A 17070-nucleotide genomic window follows, 5' to 3' on the forward strand; every position below is an offset into this window, starting at 1 on the left:
CCCCCCCCCCCCCCCCAGACACACAAGCCATGTTTTATTCTCTCTCCTCCACAAAAACTGTCAAAAATGTTATTGTTTTAGCATCGCCTCCATTGAGGCGAGAAACCCACCATTTTCATATGGGGTGCAACCAAGTGTCACTAGACCACAAGGTCAGTGGCTGTTATTGTTATTGTTATTGTTATTATTATTATTATTATTATTATTATTATTATTACTAACCAAAAAGTTGTAATATCACAATCTTGGATTTGATTTTTCTTTAAAAAGAAAAATATTATTATCCTCCAGTGAATTTAAAAAGAAAATAACGTTTATATTATCTACTTGACAAACTAACAACAAAATATTATGTTTTCATGAAACATAACAAGGCGGAAGATTTTCTGGCTAATGTATCTCTTCAATATGGGTATATATTAGTATGCAGTAGCTTGTAGTTCCATGACATCTCTATAGCTCTCCCAAATAGAAGATCACATATTTGAACTCTAATAAAAGTCGGTAGCACTCACAAAAATACTCAACGACTGAGTGGTTTATAAAGTTTGTAATATCAGTTCTCGTCAATGTTTAATAAATCTTCCAAAACTAATACGAGACACACAAACATATATGTATGTGTGCACACGTACACTATTCTACAGGTCTCCAAATACTTATATATTAGTATCCACAACAAAATTATATACATTCAATAATAATAGATAGCTAGCCATATCCAAGTAAGAAATAATTTAAGATTCATTCATGCTAATTTATTTTAACCTTAAAGTACCTTTGATGCCTAACCAAAGTTCCTAATCCCTAGTAGAATAATGTCCCATTTGGTACGTATAAACAATTAAATAGATTAGATAACGATTCTGCCACCCAACGTTGATGATAAGCAATGTTGGATGGTGAAGTGGTAATAAACAACTCATGATAAAGCCCTAATTTTTGTCTTTACAGTATAAGGTCATCTCCAAAGAAAACAAGGCACCAAAACACAATTTTAGTGTAAAAATTTGATGCAACTTTCCTCTGAAGAAGACACCAAATAAGAAGTCTATTTGATATACTCCGTATTAAAGAATTATAATGGTAAAATCACAGGGTTCAAGTCAAAATAATTAAGACAACTGAAAATTAAAGTCAAGCCCAATTTCAAAAAATGAAAGAAGAACTCAAGCTTTTCATTTAATTAAACTCTTAAGAATTTCTATACACTTATGTAAGAAACATTATTGCTAATTGTGAACTCAATTAGTGGCTAGCTCATGCACTCGACTATCAATTTATTCGTGGACTCGAACATTCTTCTTCTATTCAACCTTAGATTTAAGTTTGTGGACTCGTTATTGAATTGAATGAAACTAAATCCAACTCTAATTGAGTAGAGATTGCATCATCGAGGTACTTAAGCTACAACAGGATTCTTCTAAATCTTTAACGGGACTAAGAGTTTAACGTGAGGTCTAAGGTATTTTAATCCATCTTTATCCTTACACTGAGGATTATTTTGAGATAATACTCTATTTTATTTGAACCTAGAACTAGATTCATATCGCTTTTGCGCAAGTAGAAGCCCATATTGTATTCCTTGATGACCTGGACAACTTCCCAGAGAATGATCGAAGGAATCTCAACAATACACCTTCAGGCCATGCTCATAACGATGAGAAAAATTATTCAAAAAATATGTTACTATGCTTTGTTCCCTGAAGATATGGTGAACTTTAATTAAACTCATTAAACTTGGAGTCATTTTCATTTTTCGAATTATTGTTATTAGGACATTGCCAATTTTAGTTCACTTCATTAATTTTGTCACATTGCGACCAGTCTTATTTAGTCATTGTCACTTTTAGTCCACCGTTAAAATTTTTGTCAAATTACCGTCCAAAACAGATGTATTTTGGTCTTTTCATGCTTTGATCATCTCCTTTACCCTTTGTAGTGATTTTTCTTACACATTTTCATCAAATGAAGAAGTCCGGGGAAAGCCATGGCTTTGTATTGTGGCTCACATGACTTTCGTCGGACCTCTTCATGGATGAAAATGTGTAAGAAAAACCACTGCAAAGGGTCAAGGAGATTACCAAAGCATGAAAACACCAAAAATACTCATTTTTGAACAACCATTTAACGAAAATTTTAACGGTGAACTAAAAGTGGCAAGTACTAAATAAGACTAGACGCAATGTGACAAAAATTAATGATGTGGACTAAAATTGACAATGCCCCAATAACTGCAGGACCAAAAATGAAAATTACTCTTAAACTTGTTAAGTCTCATTATAGGTTTATTATCAATTTTAGTAAGAGTACAAGTAGCTAAACTTTTTTTGGGCGACGGGGATGGGGGAGAAGTAGCTAAACTTTAAATAAAATCACAATTAATAAATAATTGAACCATACAAACTAATTCCTAGCATGCATTAATTGCAACTGCTATAACAAAATAAACCTTAATTCATAATCACATAGCTGAGCTGAACTTTCATGTTTAATTTTGCTAAGGTTCGGTTGAGGAAAATGATTTCTGTAAAATGTTTTATGGAAAATGACTCATTTTCCATAAACCATTTTTTAATTATTTTTCATGTTTGATTGCATTATGAAAAATTGTCTTGGTGTGTTTTGAATCATTTTCTGAAACAAAAAATGAGTATAATTCTATGATTAAATATTTTAAATATTTTATTTAGAATATAAAAATATTTATAATAATATTAAAAATAATACGGATTATTATTTATCATTAAAAAAAACTTGTTTCCGCCGAAAACTGGCGAAATTCATTGGCAGAAATTATTTTATGCCAAAATGCTTTCATTTTTTCCAAGTCAACGGAGAATATTTTCCTATTGCATCCAAACACTAAAAACTCATAAACAGTTTTCAAAAGTCATTTTTCATGTTTTCAAAAAAAAAAAAGTCATTTTTTAAATTTCCAAATGGACCTAAGTTCATGAAATAGTGTTACATTTTATAAAATTTGAAATTAGGTTAAAACTCATAAATTATGTTTGTTTGCTCGCGTCGAGAGAATTATATATTATATTTAAATGGGTTTCCTTACCATTTGTACTGGACAAACATTCTTGAAAAATACAAATCATTTTTTCTAAAAATGGAAAAGTAGTAACAAATTTATGACTTTTTTTAGGGGGGGAAAGGTTTTGAGTTCTGATCATTTTGAGGATCTTGACAAAATAAAAAGTATTGATATTTACAACTACCCGTAAAAATGAGTTCGTTGTCTGTAATTAGTATCCAGTAACCATCGTTTTATATGAACACGGTCTATGTTGAATCGGTTATTACCTTAAAACTTAATTTAATTAAAATTTCTGTTTAACACCAAATTGGTTCAATCATCGTTGATTGATGAATGATTAATGAACCATTTGAGATGAATTGAAGATGACACGAGGCATGCATGTCAAGTTATGCATGCAAAAAGCTAAAAAAAATGATGAGATAAAATTATATTAGGTGCTATGATTGTTCAAACAGACAAGTAATCAAATTTTAGAATTGACAAATTAATAGTTTTGATGTAAAATAGGTACGTAATTGACTAATTGATACAACCACATGTCCTTTAATTTTTATTTTATTTTTATATATATAACATATAGGTTTCCTGGCTTTAATTTGTCGGACTATATCATGAAATCATGGACCAACCGTCATGTCAATGAGAAGGTAAATCAAGCCAATATATATTTGAAATTCAATACCAAATTGTATACTTTTGCACACCAGAAGTCAACCTCAAATATCTAATATTTGTTGTTATAATCAAACATTCACATTGTCAATGTGTAAGCAAGTCTTAAGTAAGACTTATCATCCAATATACCAATGCCTTGAGTGACGTTGGAAACAACAAGGTTTCATATCATCCTTTTTGTTTGGATGACAAGGAAAACTCGCAACCAATACTTAAGGGTGTGCACGGGTTAAACTCACGCTTATGCAATAGTTCACAAATCACACATGAGAAGTAAAAACGCACTAGCTAGAAAGATCCCATTATATGACGAATTCGATCAATAGGGTGTTATTAAAAACAAATCCGTGACATTAATATACAATAATCATGCTTCACTTAGTTGACCACCCTCTTGAGTCGCGTTACAAACCACACTTTCTTTAGCTTGTTGGGTGGTGGCGATAATCATCCTCAAAACCCTAGCTAATTTCTTTGTTAGTTAAGACATAACTTTCTTGATTTTCTATATGGTTAAATGATCACATCCTAGCTCACCCATTTTAACTTTCACTTGATTTGATCTCCCATCTCTCCAACTTGAAATGGAAAGTTAGTTCATTTTTCAATTCTCACAATCTCATGTACTATATAATAAAGTAACAAACATTTGCCGTATTCGGCAAGAATGACTACATAAATTTGTATAAAGGCCTTACTATCTAGAAATTGCAATTATACAATATTTTGGGTTACAGGGAAAATTCGTACAAACCATGTGAAAGTGTGTATTGCGTAAATTTTATTTTTATGTAATAGTTTACAAATTACACATGATAAGTAAATCGCACTATAAATAATATTTGAAAGCAAAAAATTAAAATCGTGACATTTCGTATGAAAATCATACTCCACCTATTTAAACACTCCCTTTGGGACAATAAAAAAACTAATAAGAGGCATGGCTCTGTCTTATTGGATAAGAAGAGCCTTCCCCATGGTCCACACACATAAAACACAACTGTGTGGACCACAAATAAAAATACTTCGTATATTATTTGTACACATAAAGTACATTATTTGAATACTGAAAATATATTATTTTGTATATTATCAAATAATGTACTTTTAGTATATTAAAAATATACATTATATTTATAAATAATATATTATTTGAGTACTGAAAGTACCTTATTAACTTATTTTCTATAATATATATTTGATATACAAATAATACACTTTTGAACTCAATGGGGTAGCTCAAATGACAAGTGAGCTCTCTTTGTGGGAAATAATTTCGGGTGAATTCGGGTTTGATTCTGGAGCAAACGCCCGTTAAACGGACAGAATTGTAGGGTCAATGCATACATTATAGTAGATTTTTTTTTTGTTATATAAAAAAATAAATAAAATCCTATTGCAAATGTTTTGTACTATACACTCGTTGAAATGAGTAATAAAAACATAGAGGGTATAGTGCAATTTTGAAACTTTAGGGGGTTAAAGTAAAGATAATCCATAATTGCATATGTGTCAATAATCGTATCTGCAACGAGATGAAGTTTAAGATCCAAATTCAAATTGAGTTATATTGTACTGTACCAGTACCATTTAACACTTTATTTTATTATTTGACAATTGATAATTATTTTGTTTATTTATTTGTGTACTCTTTTCTCTTACGAGAAAATTCGTAATCACTGCTTAATATATCAGGTGAAGTTTATTCAACTGTTCTTAAAACTCTAGTTGATAGAGGACTTTAAGAAGATAAATCTGTATAGACAAGTATTGACCAACTCAACTATGAGTCCAATAGACAGTTCTCAAAAAAGAATCAAGCTTTATGTCATTGATGTCATAAACTCGTTGTTTGACTAACTCAAATGTGCTAGAAACCCTATTATTTTTTTTACTTGTTTGGTTTTATTATTTATTGATATTATAATATCAAGGTTAATATTTACAAATATATGTTTATTTTGTTAAATAGTTTGAAAATTGTTATGTCCATATTTTTTTTGGTGGGAAAAACCGCTTTTAAAAGAAGTTCGAATTAGTGTTATGCCATTCCACCTTTATCTATCATCGACATCTTGTCTTCTATCATGACTTATAGATTTTAAGTTTTTTTTTTTTTTGGAGTTATTATAATAAGAGAAATTCGCAATTATTATTTGAAAGTGTGCATAAGACAAATCATATTCTTATGTAATAGTCAATAAAGTATACTAGGTAAATTATAAAGAGTTATACCACATGTACTCCCAAATTATACTTCATGACGTGTCAAATAAAAATTGAATATTTTTCATCATGTGAATCTAAAAAAAAATCTAAATCAAAGATTTGCGAGGAGCAAAAGTTAGGACTAAGAAATGGGACTCCATATAGTCCAATTACAAATGAATTGACATTTGGGTTTCAATTTCATATTTTCACGTATTGGCACTTTGGCAGGCAAAACGGTCGAAAATTTTCAAAAATCAAAATAGTTCAAAAACCAGAGCGGGCTTGCGGCGGGTCTTCACCTTTCGCGTGCAGACAGGGAAGCAGACTTTCAGTAAAAAAAAAACGAAAAAACAAAATCCCAAAGCTCCACCCTCGCACTTTTTGAAATTTGAAAATGGCCCTTATAAACCCCGCCTCTCTCTCCTTCTTCCCCTTCCCTTATCAAATCGGGTTTCCAAGTCAAACATAGCCTAAAAGGAGCCAAAGCTCGGACCCGGCAGCTCAAATCTCTGCATCTTCTTCGCTGTAAGCTCAATTCCCTTTCGTTTCCGTCGCTTTTGTGTCTCTTCCTTGTGCATATATATTTGAATGGATGAATGATTGAAGAATTGCACGTAAATCTAGCAGTTTACAGTTTATTTTCTCTTGGATTTGAAAGATTTGGAGCTCCGCGCCAACTTTATTCAGCTCTGTGCGTTTGAATTTTCGGAAACATTGCGTTTTGTTTATTTTTTTGATTAAAAGTTGCCGAATGTCTTAATTTCCTTACCTGGTGTTCTCAGTTCTGCTGAAATTTTGTTGTTTATTATCATTTTGTTTCATCTTTATATCCAAATCTGTTTAGAGTTGGTTTAGTGTGAATGTGTGATAGGTTAGTTAATTTGATTTGTAGTAATTTGTGTTTTCTGTTGATTTTGGGTGGAGTTTTTAATTGACTATAACCTGTTTGATTTATGTTCCCAGAGAAATGGATTCTCTACCCGATGCCATTGTGTACTATATTTTGTCCCACATAAGCAATGCCAAAGATGTGGCCTATTGTTCTTGTGTTTCCAAGCGCTGGAAGGAGACAATGCCAACAGTTAGGAGCCTATTCTTCCCTCGGAACCTTTTTGACAACTTTAAGGATGGAAACCCTGATGCTGTAATTGGGAAGATGATTTCGTCGGTTGAGAGATTAGAAGGGCTTTGTATCTACTGCTCGTTCTCTGGGGTTAGTCTTGCTTCATGGCTTTCCCTTGTTGGACCATCACTAAAGAGTCTCGAGCTGCGTATGGACAACTTAAGTGAACTCCAATCTGACACGGGAAGTCCCTCCAAGTTGGATTCTATAAGAGCTGCGTGTAATTTGGAGTCTCTGAAGCTCTGGGGTGTGCTGATGAAACATTCCCCGAAATGGGACACTTTCCACAGGCTTAAGACTCTTGAAATTGTTGGTGCAAGGGTTGATGATATGGCACTTTCTGCCACATTGAAGCACTGTCCTAATATAAGGCAGCTACTGCTGCTTGGCTGCGAGGGCCTTCGGTCTGTCATAATTGAGCTTCCACAGCTAGTGCTTTGTAAGCTCGATTTCTATGGCGCTGGTAATTGCTCTCTGTCTGTCAATTGCCCAAAGCTTGAAAACCTCGAGATACAAGGCTGTAGTTGGATTAAAGTTCGCGAGACTCAGTTCTTGAGGAACCTCTCTATTTCCAACAGTTCAGGTACAGGTACTAATCTTAATGCAATCTGAATCAAGTTTTATAGTTGTGTAATATCAGTTTTTTTATGTTCGAATGTTATTTTCACGTGCAGGGCGAGTTTATATGCTAGATTTTGGGAAGCTTGTAGCTCTGGAGACCTTAGCCATGAGGGGAATCCAGTGGAGCTGGGATGCTATAAGCAAACTGCTTCAAATGGCGAGCGAAGTGAAACAACTCTTCATGAAGGTGGAATTCACAGGGGATTTTGAAGCTCTTCTGCCTTTCCCCGAGGTTGATTTTGCAGACTTCTTCAATAGCCACCCCAAGCTGCAAACATTCGACATCCATGGTGCTATGTTTGCAGCACTTTGCCAGAAAAACAGCTTGAAAAACGTAAGCTCTCTTATATATTCTGAAGCAAAGGTTAGTCTATTTAGCTGCTAGCCCGCAACAAGCGATGACATTACCCATGTTTATGTGTTTGCAGCTAGACTCAAGCTTCGCGATTCCTTGCCTCGAAAAGGTGGTTGTTACAGTGAGATCACCACTAAATGCTGAACAGAAAATGAGCACTCTCGAGTCCTTGCTAAGGTACGCCAAGAATTTGAGAAACATGAAAATTAAGATTCTTCAGATGAAGAGCTGCCACAGCAGCTCAGATGAATTTTTTGAGGATATCTGCAGATTCAGTCGCATGAACCGCAAGATTGTTTCCATTGAATAGTGACTACTGAGATTTCACCATTTTTTTCCCATTTGATACCATTCTTGTTGTGTCCTATAATAAAGATGCTTGAACTTTCAGGCTTATACTCTGATGATTGATTCACAATTGACTGTTTTTATTTATTTTTACATTATTCGTGCATGAATTTTCAAAATATATGTTAGGCAGATAATTTGATTATATACACACAAATAAAGAATAAATTCAATACATAGGCGACTAATTTTGTCATTTTAAACTAAGATAATACTCAAAAAGTTGATACCTGATTTGGTCCTCGACTATTAGAATTTCACCATTTTGGTCTTCAACTTCCAAACTTATTCGATTTCATTTCCAACTATGCAATTTTTATCTAAAATAGTCCTTTGTTCAAATTAAAATAGTCTTGATTAGGACCATTTTGGTTAATAATTGTATAGTTGGGGATGAAATTAAGCAAGTTTGGAAGTCGATGACCAAAGTGATGAAATTCTAATAGTCTAGGGATCAAATTGGGTATTAACTCTACTCAAAATGGTCTTTTCACTATATTATAATTTCAAATTCGGTTAATGAAGTTTGATTGAAGTTATTTATAAGTAAAATGTGACATGAAGTATCAATTTAAACACAATAGTTCTTCAATTATACAAAATTTACTTAATTAGGTGAGGGATCATTTTGGATGAATTTGATAGCCAATGATCAAATTAAAAGTTATAGTATAAATTGAGTACTACTACTTTGTTAAAAATAGTCAATATTGATTTCACTAAAACTCGAACTCATGACCTTCATTTGAGAGAATTACTTCGTGCTACTAGACCACAATGTTATTGACAAACAAATGATTATTTTAAGTTTTAATGCTTTTAATAAATTATAAAGTTGACTTGCAAGTCTTTATACCATATGAAAATTTTATCATTTATATATCTCGATTGAAAAGTTAGTAATTTTTTTTTGAAAACTAAAAAATAGAGTGATTTAATTACCTATAAGTTATATAAGGGTATGGCTCAATTATTATATTGCGTATCATTATTTACATGAACCACTAGTATATAAGTTTATTTTTAATATATTAAAATTTTATTTTTAGTATACTACCTAAATTGAATATTTATCAATAATCTATCATGGTCCAGAATATAATTTGCCGGTATGATTTGGGTGTTAATATGATAAAAAATTTACTTTGTATTTTCTATTTTTGGAGGAAAAAAAAACATGCAAATGTCCATGCTCATCAACTATTATTTCTGGTTTTTATTTTTTATTTTTTATTTTTAAATAACCCTACTGGTAGTCATACTCAATTGATAAAAAAGAACCCATTAATCCACAATTGATATTATTATATGTATACTATTTTTTTTTTGTTTGTTGAAATAGAATATGTATAATATTTGAAGTAAAGGTTTTTGACTCATTAATATTAATATTTATATTTGCATGTGATGGGATATTGTTATGTTAGGACATCTTTAATAGTGGAAATTAAAGGGGAGAAAGGGAAGAACATAGTTGAAAAGGAGAGAAAATTATCTTGATGAGAAAAAGTTCTCTCCAGAAAAAAAAAAAAAAAAGGGAGAATGTCACAAGCTCCGGTGGGGAACTATTGTGAATGTCCTAATGAGAAGTGAGAAGTCTATTTGAAACATGTATTTAGGAAACATGTGTATACTTCGCATACCAAAGACAAATTTTTACAAAGAAAACCTAAACAAGTTTCTTCTTTACAAAAAACCGTTTCAACTGCCATACTTGTAGAGTTGAAACAGCGATGCAAACTCCCATAGAAATCAAGCTGAACCTTGCCACCCTAGCATTTGTTGTTATGCTGACCTTCTGCAGCTTATAACCTCTGGAATCGCATAAGTTTATGAGCAAAAAAAGGGTTAGGATAAGAATAATCAACAACATTAATAATGCCCTTTTTTTTGGTGTGGATAAAAGTGGAGTGAGAAAGCCGAAAAAATGACATAGTTATGATTAATAATATAGTATTGTAAATTGAACAAGTAGTTACTTACCTGAGCATAAGACCGATTGTACTTCTACGAATTGTTTTCACTGTCTCTTCAAGCTTTCTCAACTCAAGCTCAAGACCCTACAATTGATAGAAAGTTTGATAATTAATCTCTCTGAGTTTTTTTTTTTTTTTTTTAAGTACTGCTGACTCTATTACATTGTACTCCGTAGTATTTGTTCATCTATACACCTCTATGAGTTAATACCACTTATAATAACATTCATTTTTAGTCTCTTGACTATAAAAATTTCATAAATACTCTTGACGGAGAAGGGTAAATTTAGTGTCTTTTAAATATTTTGTGTCAAATTTGGTCAATTTATAAAAGTCGAAGAACTTAAAAAAGAATGAAAAAGCAATTGAAATGTAAATTATTAGTAGTAGTGTAGTATGCTATAGCTAAGAGATAAAAAAGAGTTTTATTACATGTGCTCCATATTTCTACTCTCTTATTTTTATTTCATGATGTGGTAATTGATGATTAGTTATCTTCATCTTATGGGTCTCAATGAAAATGTCAATATTAAAATTGTGTGGGAGTAAAAATTAACAGTAGAATTTAGAAGTAGGAGTATTATTTTTTCCATGCCCCACCCCTTGCTTTCCAAATGATATAGTAATAATGAAAAGTTTATGGTGGTTATTAATATGGGTGTAGCTTCTATTAGAAATAAGTTAAAAATTATAGAAAGACTTTAGATTTGTACCAGATACAAAAGAAATTAGTGTGGATTGAAACCATCAAATTTTGAAGTAATAAAAAGTGCATCAATGAAAGTGTCACCTCTATTTTCTCAACTCTTGCAACTGATTCCCAATCCTTTGTAGAAATCCCAGTTTTCCAGTCAATGCTAGCAGTTAAACCCCGACTCGAATTATGGCCATCAACCCTAAAACATGCAACATAGATTCCTTCCTCAGTTGTTGTGAAGCTAAATTCTCCCATTGTTACATTGTCCTTGTGATATAGGTTGTTTCCAAGCGGTGATGTAACCTGCACATTATAAGAAAAAAGAGATGGTGAAAAATATTTACCAATTCAGTTCAAAAATTCATATATGAAATGTTCATTTGCCATGGCATGAAAACTCATTCAAACCGAAAATTCAACCAAGTTAATCAGGCTGTTTTTAAATTTGACTTTTAGTGGAAGCGGCCATTTGGTCTTCTTGGTTTGAATTGATCAACTATGAATAACTTAAGTTTGTTTATCTTCTTGTGGTGTGGTGTTTTACTAACTAGGGTCACAAGGTTAGACTTACCCAATAAACAACTTCAATATTAGTTGCGAGTTTCTCAATCTAGTTAACAGATACATATCAATTTTACAAAAAAAAAAGAAAAAGAAAGAATAATAATAATAATAATAATAATGGTGATAGATTTAACTAACCCGAGTGATCCGAATTATTAAACCTAATAAATAAAGAAAAATAACAAATGAATGATAGAGATGGGAAATGTAGTGGGAAAATAAGTGATGTGGGTCTCGATAACCAAATGTATTGATATGTAGTTGCAAAATTATTTACAAAGGGAGTGTAATGCTATTACAATAGCTGCTTAGACAGTATAGATGAAGTCCTAATCAAGACAAATATCAAGAGTTTTATACTAGCCAACCCCCTAACCGCACCTAAAGAGGTGGGAACGGTTGTAACAACACTTGGTCTCATGACGGCCCCCGGGCTAGCCTGCCGAGACCCTAATTAGGGCTCGGCCAAGGCTTGGGCCGAGGCCTAAGCTGTCCGACTTGGGTCTACCTGAATACTCACTGCTTCGCTTTTCCGAGTTGGTTTGCTCCACATTCAATATATCCATCAAATGGAATGACCAAAGTTTCATGGCTTGTGAGCGAAGATCTGTGAAAAATCTCAACCTCAAAATAGCTACATTACAGAATCTCTGCTTCTGCTGAGTCTCAATAACTTCTAATTCAATCCACCTATTTTTTTTATTTTTTTTTTAAATTTTTAATTTGTTAAATTTTTTTTTTGATTTTTTTTATCAAATGTATCAAATTCATTGCTCCAAATCAAAATGTCTTACCCAGGCCCTAAAGTGACCCCACCAACTGAGGCATATGCCTTTACATCAAATGCTTTCTAGCTAAAACAAATGCCCTACACGGGTAGCAAAGCTCAAAACATAGCTAACACCAAGCACATCCTATCTAACCAAGATAAGGGGAATCATATGCAAGTAAACAACCTTCCCTTCCCCCACACAAGTCAAACCACATGCAACTACAAGTAAAACAAGAGGACCATCGCCCCATACAAGTGGTGGGAACAATGCCCATTGCATATCCTTTCAAGCCCAACATCCTAGGTACCCTCACCCTTGAGCCGCAGGTCAACCCACCCCGTACAGATCTCTGTATTTTGACCGGGGCAAATCATGTGAATCTACAACCCAAACAATGAGACACACCCTTAGGGTACCTGCTAGCTAACTCGGTACAGAGCTCTGTATTGTTTATCCAAGCAGCTAATCAAACAAACACCCTAAGCAATGCTAGCACCCAACCCACCCTCATGCCATGCACCAACCCCCCGGGTACAGAGCTCTGCATTTTCCCCCGGGCGGCCATATAGCACATATCAAGAGCAATGGGACCAAACTCCATCCAAACCCTTTCTCTGTTTTTCTTTTTTCCTTTTTTCTTTAACTTTTCCAGCCTCATTCATACACATACCTTCTTCTTTTCCTTTTTTCAAACCATTCATTCACCATTTATCTATCAATGTGACACTCCCACCTCCATGTATATGCTATGCCATGTTCCTCTGTCTACTCATTTCATGAAACACACAAGCATGCAACAAGTAAAAATTAAACCCCTGGGCAACTGTAAGAAAACCAGCTAGCAGAACCATATTGATCCCCTTAGCTCAGCAGATAAACTGCCCTCAGCCCAGCAGCTTTGAGCCCTGTTTCCTGTGATAATCCACCTATTGATAACGCAAAACTATTCGTTTTCTATACAGAATTCGATCGAATATATGGAGTGAGAGTAAGGCAAAATTTCTCCCTCCCTCGTGCTCATACCAAATCCATTGCTCTAAATCGAATCAAAATCAATGTACTTTTGTATACTAGTAAAAATATGAATGGAGCACACGATGAGACTTGAGAGGACGAGATTTAAGGGGAAAAGGTTTAACCTCGACGGCGATGGTGGGGGCGGGGTCGGCGCGTGAAGGCGAGAAAGAATAGTAATTTCCCAAAACGATCACGTCGGCGTAGATTTTCTCCGACAGACACTTGGAGCCGGTCTCCGGCAAATGAAACCAAATGCCTTCACCATTCTGTGAGAGTATGAAGAGGATCGTCAGCGACAGCAGCCATTTGCGACCTCTCTCCCTCGCCATTTCTTCCTTCTTTCTCTCTCCCTCTGCTCTGTATGTCCGTTTCGGATTTTGGCGTTACGTTCACACTCTCCGGACTTAAATTCTAGCCTGCAAAAACGAATTGTTGAAATCCCGCGAACGCAAACCGGTCAGTTTACAAATTCATGAACGGCCGGATGTTTATTTATTTATTAAGGGTTAACACCCCACAAATATTACAATTTTTGTATTAAGTGTAATATTATTTTAATAGAAAAAATAATATTTTTACACCAAAATATAAAAGTATTACATTTATCTTTTGAAGTATGATGTTTTTCTAAGTAACAAATATTTTATTTCGAATTTAGTATTACATTTGCTAATATAAATATTACATTTACATATTGACTGACCGGGCTCAACCCATATTACGATTAAGGATTCGTGAGATGATATAATACAAGTGTGACCGATGTATATTATATCATTTAAAAAGTGTATATATCCACATTGTGGTTATGCCATGGACACGGATTTTACCTTGCAAGGTAGACCTAGGTCAAAATGACAACTTATATGCTGAATATTCACAATTTAAATTGTGGATATTCAATATGTAAATTGTGAACATTTATGGTGTGTTTGGTTGGTGGGTTTAGACATAAGGAATGGGTATGAAAGTGATTGTTTGTGTTTGGATGATAAGTTTTGCGAATGCTACTATGGGTTTGGAATACTCCATTAATGACAAAACCCATACCCTTATTAAATAAGGATTTCATTTCCCTTCCTCATTTCTTCCTCAACTATTAATACTCATTCCCATTCCACCCAATTACCAAACATGTTAAATACTTTCACCAAAACCCATTACCATTACCAAGTATTTGATACCCATTCCGATTCCGATTCCATGTGCGAACCAAACGCACCCTTAGTATATAAAATTGTAAATATTCAATATGTAAATTGTAAACATTCAGTATGTAAATTGTAAACATACATTATATAAATTGTGTATTTTAAAATTCGGGTCCACGAATAATTTTTCGTGGCCAATAATTATACCATTGACCCGAATCCACCTTACAAGGTAGACCCATCACAATTTACATATGTAAATTGTAAACATTCAGTTATAAATTGTGAACATTCAGTATGTAAATTGTGTTATTTTGGCGCAAGGTAGATCAAGGTCTACAAAATAATTTGTTGGGCTTAAATGGACCCTACGTCCCTACCCGAGCAAATCTGTGGGCGGACAAAAAACATAGTAAAAATATTTTTTTTAAAAATTGTACTTTCTCAGTCATATTTTTTTTGTCAAACTTACTATTTATTTATCGAATCGATTTTTTTGGTTTATTTTTTTTTAGTATTTTTTTATTTTTTAAAAAAATTTAATTTTTTTTGTGTGTTTTTTATTTTTAGTATAGTTTCTAAATATGTAAATTTTGTATACTAATACTAATCTTAATGTTACGAAAAATTGAATTAAAAATAATTTTAGTCGTAAGAAGTAATAATTAGATATGGAGTACGGAGTAATATATTTTAACCCTTTATTTATTTATTTATTTATTCCTTTTCACTTCGAAATCTCCAACTCAAGCAAAGAAGCAGAGCAGAAGATTTCGTCTCACTTCTACCTTCTTCTTCCTAAACCTCGCTTACCATCCATTTCTAACGTAATTTCTCGGTTTAATCGCTGCAAATCAATCATTTCTCCTGCGTTATTTTCAATCTCGTCGTTTTATCTAATCACAGATTCGTATTTTGCATACTTTCAATTTGCTCCGTCGTTGAGTTTACTTGATTGGATCGTCAAATCGAATTGCGTTGAGTTTATTTACGTTTTTGGTGATAGTTTGGTTATTTGTAGAGGAGAAATCGCATTGACGATCTTATTTCCGGCTTGTTTAAACTTGTTTGCATGTGCGTAAGTATGTAGTTACGTATTAGGTTCATCAAATTGATTTGATGATTTTTTTGTGTGGTTTCAGGCGGATAAATCTATGGCTACACGGTCAAACGGTACGTATATTTCAACTGCTATGTGTGATTTGTGTATTTGAAAAAGCTATTTACGTTTGTGCTTGAATGAAATGTTGGACTTCAATGAGCATTGTTTGGTTTCATTGAGACTAGGGGATTAAGTATGCATTATATTTGAAGGTTGGGGGAAAAGCTTGCAGTAGACTAAGAAATGTTTGATTTCAGTTTGGAATTTCTGTTATCCTGCTTGTTGCTTCCTTAGGATGATAATTTCAGCAGTGTGATCTTAGTGCATGAGCTGTATCTATTTTTGCGATTGACACTTATTGATCTTCTTGTGTTTTGTGATTTTTTCTTTGGGGTAAAGTTCACCTGTGTAATTATTCTTCAGATGAGAAGTCCGCAACAGCTGATAATAAGAAGTCTTCAGAATCTGTTCCCACAGGGACACAATCCGGACCTGGAAATGCAAACCCTCTAGCTGGACTTGGAATGGAAAATCCTTTTGATTTCTCGGCATTGTCTGGCCTCCTAAACGTAAGCTTTCTTTTTATTTTTTGATTGATGAGAATTTGAAATATTCTTTTTGTTCCTTTTTATGATGGAAAATCTATATATCTACCTTTGTGTTTATAGTATCTGAGGGATGAATGAGAATTAAATAAATGAATTTGTTGAAGCTCTTAAAAATGAATTTGTTTGATTTTGGTCTATAGTACCATGTAAATTTGTAATAATCATCAATCCCACATAACTATTGCTATTTTGTTTCAGTGACTTTGGATTTCTTTCTGCATTTTACTTTGTTGTTCAGTTCTTGACAATGGTTAATGTAGGACCCGAGCATTAAAGACCTAGCTGAACAGATAGCAAAAGATCCTTCATTCACTGAAATGGCAGAGAACCTTCAAAACACCTTTCAGGGTGCTGGTCTTGAAGATGAGATTCCCCACTTTGATCCCCAGCAATACTATGCAACAATGCAACAAGTTATGGCAAATCCTGAGTTTATGACAATGGCAGAGCGGCTTGGAAACACATTGATGCAGGTCATTATACTCATGCTGTCAAGGTCTTTTAGATATTGTTATCATTGGAGGAACTTGATTTGAGGAGTTTATATTCTGTTCCTGATGTCACCAGGATCCAGCCATGTCCAGCATGCTCGAAAGTTTATCAAATCCTGCTCAGAGTGACAAACTTGAAGAAAGAATGGCACACATCAAAGAAGATCCATCTTTGAAACCAATCCTGGAAGAGATAGAACGTGGGGGTCCGTCTGCAATGATGAGGTCATTTATTTTCATATTTATTAAGATTTGGCATGAAACAACTTTTTTTTTTTTTTTTTTTTTTTTTTTTTTTTTTTTTTTTTT

The 17070-nt window shown here is 33.3% G+C and overlaps 4 protein-coding genes across 6 annotated transcripts in view; 3 read left to right on the top strand and 1 right to left on the bottom strand.

Annotated features, from left to right (window-relative positions):
• Positions 1-17070, top strand: part of LOC116027221 (sterol 3-beta-glucosyltransferase UGT80B1) — a 713221-nt gene that overhangs the window by 33583 nt on the left and 662568 nt on the right. The window lies entirely within an intron of this gene.
• LOC116027348 (F-box protein At1g10780) lies at positions 6234-8514 on the top strand. 2 transcript variants are annotated; one of them, XM_031268916.1, is made up of 4 exons: positions 6234-6460; positions 6899-7647; positions 7733-8013; positions 8108-8514. In XM_031268916.1, exons 2-4 carry the CDS (start codon positions 6903-6905, stop codon positions 8342-8344), a joined length of 1263 nt encoding a protein of 420 aa, XP_031124776.1. In that variant the 5' UTR covers positions 6234-6460; positions 6899-6902; the 3' UTR covers positions 8345-8514. The 2 variants fall into 2 exon arrangements, with proteins under 2 accessions (XP_031124776.1, XP_031124785.1); XM_031268925.1 differs by having other exon boundaries at positions 6235-6460; positions 6899-7641.
• On the bottom strand, positions 10031-13805 carry LOC116027680 (transmembrane emp24 domain-containing protein p24delta5-like). The gene is made up of 4 exons (XM_031269398.1): positions 13532-13805; positions 11149-11358; positions 10366-10442; positions 10031-10196 (listed from the first exon to the last, which is right to left on the bottom strand). The coding sequence occupies exons 1-4, from the start codon at positions 13736-13738 to the stop codon at positions 10052-10054; spliced, it is 639 nt and encodes a 212-aa protein (XP_031125258.1). The 5' UTR covers positions 13739-13805; the 3' UTR covers positions 10031-10051.
• LOC116027516 (ankyrin repeat domain-containing protein 2B-like) overlaps positions 15290-17070 on the top strand; it is a 4495-nt gene continuing 2714 nt past the window's right edge. The window contains exons 1-5 of the mRNA XM_031269222.1: positions 15290-15387; positions 15703-15733; positions 16086-16231; positions 16531-16743; positions 16838-16986. Coding sequence (XP_031125082.1) covers positions 15715-15733; positions 16086-16231; positions 16531-16743; positions 16838-16986 — 527 coding nt within the window. The 5' untranslated portion in view covers positions 15290-15387; positions 15703-15714. The remainder of the gene's footprint in view (positions 15388-15702; positions 15734-16085; positions 16232-16530; positions 16744-16837; positions 16987-17070) is intronic.

Source organism: Ipomoea triloba, chromosome 1, assembly GCF_003576645.1.
Source record: "Ipomoea triloba cultivar NCNSP0323 chromosome 1, ASM357664v1".
NCBI lineage: Eukaryota > Viridiplantae > Streptophyta > Magnoliopsida > Solanales > Convolvulaceae > Ipomoea > Ipomoea triloba.

Coding starts and splice junctions, on each gene's coding strand:
- LOC116027348 (XM_031268916.1), top strand. CDS start 6,903: ATGGATTCTCTACCCGATGCCATTGTGTACTATATTTTGTCCCACATA. Junction 7,648..7,732: donor TTCCAACAGTTCAGGTACAG/GTACTAATCTTA, acceptor TTTCACGTGCAG/GGCGAGTTTATATGCTAGAT. Junction 8,014..8,107: donor AGAAAAACAGCTTGAAAAAC/GTAAGCTCTCTT, acceptor ATGTGTTTGCAG/CTAGACTCAAGCTTCGCGAT.
- LOC116027680 (XM_031269398.1), bottom strand. CDS start 13,738: ATGGCGAGGGAGAGAGGTCGCAAATGGCTGCTGTCGCTGACGATCCTC. Junction 10,443..11,148: donor CAAGAGTTGAGAAAATAGAG/GTGACACTTTCA, acceptor TATCAATTGTAG/GGTCTTGAGCTTGAGTTGAG. Junction 10,197..10,365: donor ACAATCGGTCTTATGCTCAG/GTAAGTAACTAC, acceptor ATGCGATTCCAG/AGGTTATAAGCTGCAGAAGG.